At 34.4% G+C, this 7,500-nt stretch overlaps 1 protein-coding gene across 1 annotated transcript in view; it reads right to left on the minus strand.

Annotated features, from left to right (window-relative positions):
- Positions 1-7,500, minus strand: part of LOC137650476 (titin-like) — a 963,282-nt gene that overhangs the window by 122,946 nt on the left and 832,836 nt on the right. Inside the window, 7 exon segments of the mRNA XM_068383702.1 lie at positions 353-461; positions 3,196-3,371; positions 4,393-4,504; positions 5,357-5,459; positions 5,555-5,573; positions 5,810-6,413; positions 6,541-7,110. Coding sequence (XP_068239803.1) covers positions 353-461; positions 3,196-3,371; positions 4,393-4,504; positions 5,357-5,459; positions 5,555-5,573; positions 5,810-6,413; positions 6,541-7,110 — 1,693 coding nt within the window.

Raw genomic sequence — 7,500 nt, forward strand, 5'->3', positions numbered from 1 at the left:
CTCCACTTCCTTTTACCTAACAAATAGTCCACTCTACTCCACTTCCTTTTACCTAACAAATAGTCCACTCTACTCCACTTCCTTTTACCTAACAAATAGTTCACTTTACTCCACTTCCTTTTACCTAACAAATAGTCCACTCTACTCCACTTCCTTTTACCTAACAAATAGTCCACTCTACTCCACTTCCTTTTACCTAACAAATAGTCCACTCTACTCCACTTCCTTTTACCTAACAAATAGCGTGAATCGGTGTGTATATATTGCCTTGCCTTATGCAAGACACGGGCTCTTGCGTTGGTAGCCCGTAAGTGAATCGGCTCGAAAGCGCTCTTTTTTTTTATCAACTTACCATTCGATGGTCGGGATAGGGTCACCAACAATCTGGCACTTAAGCACAGCGTTGGTGTTCTCGATGACGTAAACATCTTCCAGTGGGTTGCGGACGCGAGCTTCCTTTTCTGGAAGAGAGAGAGAAGATATATACCGTAGTTATAAGAAACAACACATGATTTCTTTAACAGACATTATTATTATTATTATTATTATTATTATTATTATTATTATTATTATTATTATTATTATTATTATTATACAACCCTAGTTGGAAACGCAGAATCCTATAAGCCCAAGGGCTCCAACAGGGAACAATAGCCCAGTATAATATTATTATTATTATTATTATTATTATTATTATTATTATTATTATTACAAGCTAAGCTACAACCCTAGTTGGAAACGCAGAATGCTATAAGCCCAAGGGCTCCAACAGGGATCAATAGCCCAATGAGGAAAGGACATTATTATTATTATTATTATTATTATTATTGCAAGCTAAGCTACAACCCTAGTTGGAAACGCAGAATGCTATAAGCCCAAGTGCTCCAACAGGGAACAATAGCCCAGTGAGGAAAGGACATTATTATTATTATTATTATTAATATTATTATTATTATTATCATAAGCGAAGTTACAACCCTAGTTGGGAAGGCAGAAGGCTATAAGTCCAAGGGTTCCAACAGGGAAAATAGCCCAGTGAGGAAAGGAAACAAGGGAAAATAACATATTTTAAGAGCAGTAACAACATTGAAATAAATATTTCCTATATAAACTATAAAACCTTTTCCAACTAGGGCTCTAGTTTAGCAAGTAATAATAATAATAATAATAATAATAATAATAATAATAATAATAATAATAATAATAATAATAATATCCCATTGGATAGACGAAGGCGTGACTAATGTATAAATAATTCCAGCGAAATTATTATTCTGTTCCTTTCCCGTTCATATAATTCTACTAACATTACAGCGGTAATCAAATGTTGTCTTAGTAACGAAAAACTAAAATATTTATTCAAAAGTTGCACTGCATTTCTGTTTAACAAAACTAAACGCAAGTTCATTACAGTCACTAACCTCAAAGTGACAAGTATATATATTGCTTATTGGAACGTTTTGGGGCAAAATTTTACTTATCTTTTTGTTGATTGCTCTATTTTTTTTAACTACTCGGTAATAACTAATATATATGTTACGGCCATTTTGGAAAATTGGTTATTTTACAAAATGCCCGGCCATTATGCAAAAAGATCAAAGTTTGTGGACACTTTGCAAAATGACTTAAACATCTCGACATTTTGCAAAAGGTCCAAGATTTTGGTCCATTTACAAAATCATCTGTATCATCCTTGGTAAAGTTACAAAATGTTCAAACCTAACCTAACCTACTTGCTTATTGGACATTTTGTAACCTTACCAACGATGATACAGATGATTTTGTAAATGGACCAAAATCTTAGCCCTTTTGCAAAATGTCGAGATATTTAGGCCATTTTGCAAAGTGACTACGAATTTGGTCTTTTCGCATAATGGCCGGGCATTTTGTAAAATGACCAATTTTCCTAAATAAACGTAATATATACATACACAGAAAATATTCTATTTTATTTTAATTGTGCATTACTAATAAAGTTTATTTCCTTATTTCCTTTCCTCGCTGGGGTATTTATCCCAGTGGGAGCCCTTGGGCTTATAGCATCTTGCTTTTCCAACTAAGGTTGTAGCTTAGCTTGTAATAATAATAATAATAATAATAATAATAATAATATGTAAATGAAATTAACCATGGAACATAAGCCATATTAATTTCTATTTCAATGTCTCAAATTGAAGATATTTGACAAAATGCCAAAAGGAAATTTACCTCTGTTTTCCCGCTATTAGATATAATTAAAAAACTAAGATTTATTCTAGTCTTTCTTTAAAAGTAAAACTTTGATTAGGCAATTCTGACTTAAACTAGCCTAATTTCAAACATATGTTGGCATACATTAAAATAACATTAAAATAAAAAAAATCCATGTTTTTATGATAAATGAAATAACCCACAATGTATGAAAAATTAAATTTATTTAGCTTTCGAAGGGACCAACTCCCTTCCTCTCTCCCTCTGAAAACTAAATAAATTTCCTTTTTCATACAGTGGGTTATCTTATTTAACTTGGCATAGTTATAGTCCAAACTTTAAATTGGATTCACTTAATAGCTATTTATAAATGTATCTTACGAATGAATATGTGAATTCCTAACGCTTTCTTTACTAATTATATTCGAGATAGGCTTTTACAAAATAAATTTAGAGGCATTTAATAAAATTAAGGTTTTAAATGTACATCACATCCCATTGAACTCCAAAATAAAATCTCCGATATAAAATGAAAAAAAAAACTTGATATTATATCTCATTGTAAAGTATAAATGGAAAAAAAAAAATCTTAAACGTGTAACTAACCTCCCATCTGAAATTATAACTTCAAACCCTTCTCCACCCAACAGCTTTAACCCTTTCACAACCACTGATGACTTAGTCGAAATTTGAAAAAAGAAACTTTTTCAAATTCATTCAAACTTTAGAAAGTTGATATTCAATGGAAAGGTGTTGATAAGAACTTTCCAATAAATATCAACAAGCAAAGGTTTGGGCAAGGAGTTTTTTACCACTGAGTGTTCCTGCACATTCGTTTATTCTCATATTCACTTGCATTGTCATTGATCTCTAAGCAACACACCCTTGGCTACATCAGAAGTTTCGTAGACTTCGCCATTGGCAGTGAAAGGGTTAAACTAAGTTTGAATTTAAGAGGCATTTTCTTAAATAAGAATAGAAAATAAATTACTCGTTTGGATTTACCTTTGACAGTGACTACGCCAGTCTCCTGCGCAGAGTCAATTTTATTCTTGAGGACGCACTTGTATTCTCCGGAGTGCTCAGGATCGCTGCCAATCCTCTCCATCGTGTATTTTTTACCATCGAAGCTGAACTTGCAATGATCTTCCTCTTCCTTGAGCTCATTGCCATTGAAGTACCTGTGGACAAAAGAACGCAAATTAATATTTTCCTGAGAAGATTTGCTTCAAGGTATTCTTAAAATCCTCATTACCTTCGCCAAGGTGGTTAGGCTTTCGAGTTGGTTTATTTATTTATTTGTCTGTGTCTGTCTGTGGACAGGATTACGTCAAAACTACGCGACGGGTTTTGACGACATTTTCACCACAGATAGATCTTAGGTCATGGACGACCCCATCAAATTTTGGAGATGATCCGGATCCGGATTCTAGATCCAGATTTGCATTTTAAAGATAACGTTAAAACAAATTGAAGGATTTTGACAAAGTTTCCACCAGAGATAGATCTTAGGTCATAGACGACCCCACTACATTTTGGAGATAATCCAGATCCGGATTCTAGATCCAGATTTGCATTTTAAAGATAACACTAAAACAAACTGACGAATTTTGATGAAATTTCCACCACAGATAGATCTTAGGTCATGGACGACTCCATTAACCTTTGGCGGAGGTCAGAAATCTCAGACCGCTCATGTTGGACATATATCTTTGCGATGTTATTAAGAATCTTCAATGGCAATATGCTTTCATAATAACAAAATCATAAAATTAATCCTGGTTAATGACAACCGTAGCTTAGGTATATGACCCTTGGCGCCATCATTTAATAGAGTGATTAATAATCAAAATTATTATTATTACGGACCCCCAATAACATGCTCTCATGAAAAACAAATTATAAAAGTTAAGGTGGCCAAAACCAAACCCTATGACAGCTAAGGTACATTACTCTTACTTAAATTAGGCAAATGATACCTAGGACCAGGGAGGGCCAGGCAATAGGCCTATAGGCTCCCCTACCGACCCCATCCTTAGCTCACAAGGACGGTGAGTTTGCTGTGACCAAAGGAACTAACGATTATGCTCGGGACTCGAACCCCAGTCTGGAGATCACGAGTCAGGGACGTCACCACATAAGCCACCACAACCCTACAATTCTATTTGACGGAACAGAAAGAGATGGGTCTGGAAAGCTTACCATGTGGCCGTTGCTTCTGGAACAGAAGTGGCTTCCACTTCCAGAACAAACTTGTGCATGGCAATGAACGTCTTGCCCTCCTTGAAGTTGCTTTTCTTGATGTGAGGTGGAGCTGGAGGGAAAAAATGATTAAAGAAGGCAATTAAAAATGAGGTACTTGACTTTTATTCATTATAATGTCAGAGTAATGTCCAGTGGATGTCACATGTTGGAGTTCTATAAATATATTTCGTCAGACGTTAGATTACAGGATCATCTTTAAATATATGAACTAACTTCAAGGTCGAGAAGGATGTTCTGACTTGTATGGTGAATTCAATTTATCTGCCATTATATATATATATATATATATATATATATATATATATATATATATATATATATATATATATATATATATACTTTATATTTAAATATATATATATATATATATATATATATATATATATATATATATATATATATATATATGTATATATACATACTTTATATTTAAATATATATATATATATATATATATATATATATATATATATATATATATATATATATATATATATATATATGTGTGTGTGTGTGTGTGTGTGCGCGCAGGCGTGTATATGTATCTTTGTCAATGTATGTTTAGATTCTTAATTTATGATTTAATGATCCAAAAACCATTCTAAACATTTTATACTTGATGATTTAAAGAAAAAAATAACTAATTGACATTCTAAAATGCAAATAAATGTAACAATGTACATATGTTACGTAATCAAAATACGCCAAACTTCCAAGTAGGATTAAAAACTGAAAAAAAAAATTTCCAAGCTTGATATTATAAAGCATGCACATATATATATAACCGAAATAAAAAAAAAAAAACAGCATAGAAATTATTCCAACAGCGTAAATTAAATGCAGAGAAACAAAAAAAATATATAGCGTTGATTTTTCATATCAGAACTGAAAATAAAAAGACCAAGATTTAAGCCATGCGTTTGAGAGTCTACTGAATTTCCTGGACTCGGTACAAGTCCACTTTGTAAATTCTTATTTTCAGTAATCCTTAGTACTACAATTGGCTGAAATAAAAGCATTTCGAAAATGTCAGTCAGTAAAAATGCTCTACAAGATGATGTCAACATCTGAAAGTTCATCCAAAGAAGAGAGCAATTACAGAAAGTAAGTTTCCCAGACTGGGTATTTTAGGTTCTTAGTATTAGATCACAAGTCAAAGCTGTTCCTACACTTCCGTCAATACAGTAAGCTACAGAAGATTTGGGTGAAATACAGTAATATTAATAGTGGCCGAAGTTTTATACGTTTTACAGCAGAAGTCGTCAAGAGTGAGTTGTAACTACAAGGCTTTGTTCTTTTAATGAAATTAAGAGTAAACATAAAACCACGTGAGATCAGTGTCACGGATCATCACCAGTGGTCGTTTCCTTTACCTCGTCCGTCGGCTAACCGGTTCAAGTCATCTTTACTTATCTTCTCTCCTGAATGAGGTGGTTCCTCAGTTTGTACAGTCTGCAAGTTTGTGGTCGGAATGTTGTGTGGTTCCGCTTCAGAGGATACACTGGCTTTAGATGCAGTTGGCACATCTGCACTCAGACATTTTTCTGGGGTGTCTTCGAAAGACACAGACTTTCTTGTTAGTTCAGTGCCTGCTGGCTTGCTTTTCTTACGTTTGCCAGGACTTTCAGTGGCTTTTTCGTGAACAAGCTGGATGTCTTGAACTTCTGGGACCTTCTTGTCGTGATCAAAAGTTCTAACTTCAAGAGTCTGAGGTTCACAGCTATCTTGTACACCTACAGATGTTTCTACTGCCTGTTCGGCATCAACACTGGGTGTTTTTACCATAAGAAGAGCAGGTTTAGAGCTCGCCTCCTGTAATGCACGTGACGGTTCTAAATCAGAGGTGCTCTCTTCATCACTGTTTGGAATTAATGCATTGTATTCTTCCACCTCAACTGTCTTCTTAAGATGTACTACCGATGAAGACTCAACAGCACCGTCACCCACATCTGTTTCAGCTGAAACATGGATTGACAAATCTCTCTGAGTTTAGGACAAAATTATACCAAAAAATTAATCGAATCCCACATCATGATTATTCAACATTTGCCAGATGTAAAAGTGTCTCAGTGAGATTAAACTTACCAGTAATTACCGTCTGCTGAAAGTTTTCTTGTCGCACAATGCTACACTCAGCTACGACCCTGAGGCCTTCTCTTTCTTTGGACTCCTCAGATGTTGCATCACAAGAACCATAGATAAGGAGCGATTTGTCATCTTCCTCATCACTATCTATCTCTCTTTCCTGCCTCTTGGTCTCTTCAGTGACTGTCACATTCATCATTGTTTTAAGACACGTTTCCCTGTCGTTATCAATGTTAACTTCTTCACTTTCGTCTTTAGAAACAAAGAGGACAGTCTCTTTCGTGTCAGAAATTTCTTGGTGGTTGATTTTATCTTCTGTTTTTTCCCTTTTAACCTTAAGAGCCTCCCCGTGGTCTAAGAGGGACTCCAGTTTTCTCTTTCCAGGATCACTTAACTGCGCATCCATGTCGGTCTCTGCAGACTGATCTAAAGCCATTCCCTCTTCAGGAACCAAGTCTTTTTGTCCAAAGTCAGAGTCGTTGTCAGGCGATTCATTATCTCCAGTACTTTGAGACTGATTACTAGCAGTCTCTTTGCTAGGTTTAACATCTTTGATACTTGGTCTTTCAGCTACAGGGAATAATGGTACACATATAGAATAAAATGCTTTAGGGTACTTCCTTTTCAAGGTCACTAATTTGATTTCAGATGCATAAAAAGGACAATTAGTTACAAAACACTATTCATAGATTCATTTGCAGACAACTTGAACAAATTGAGCTAGATTTATGCTTTTTAATGGCTAAGATTATATGACAGGGAACTAGCTTTTTTATGCATTTGAAATTAATTTCAATTAAATATTCATTGCAGATTTAGGGCTTACTAGAATTCCTTTAGGTTTTAATGGTGAGGAACATAACCACAAAAAGAAAAAAACATGTGGCGGACAAAACATCAAAATTCGAGGATTGAGTAAGAATCCTTTGGCACTAAAATATGGGCAGAACAAAATATCTA

The sequence above is a fragment of the Palaemon carinicauda genome, chromosome 12 (genome assembly GCF_036898095.1).
Source record: "Palaemon carinicauda isolate YSFRI2023 chromosome 12, ASM3689809v2, whole genome shotgun sequence".
Classification (NCBI taxonomy): Eukaryota; Metazoa; Arthropoda; class Malacostraca; order Decapoda; family Palaemonidae; genus Palaemon; species Palaemon carinicauda.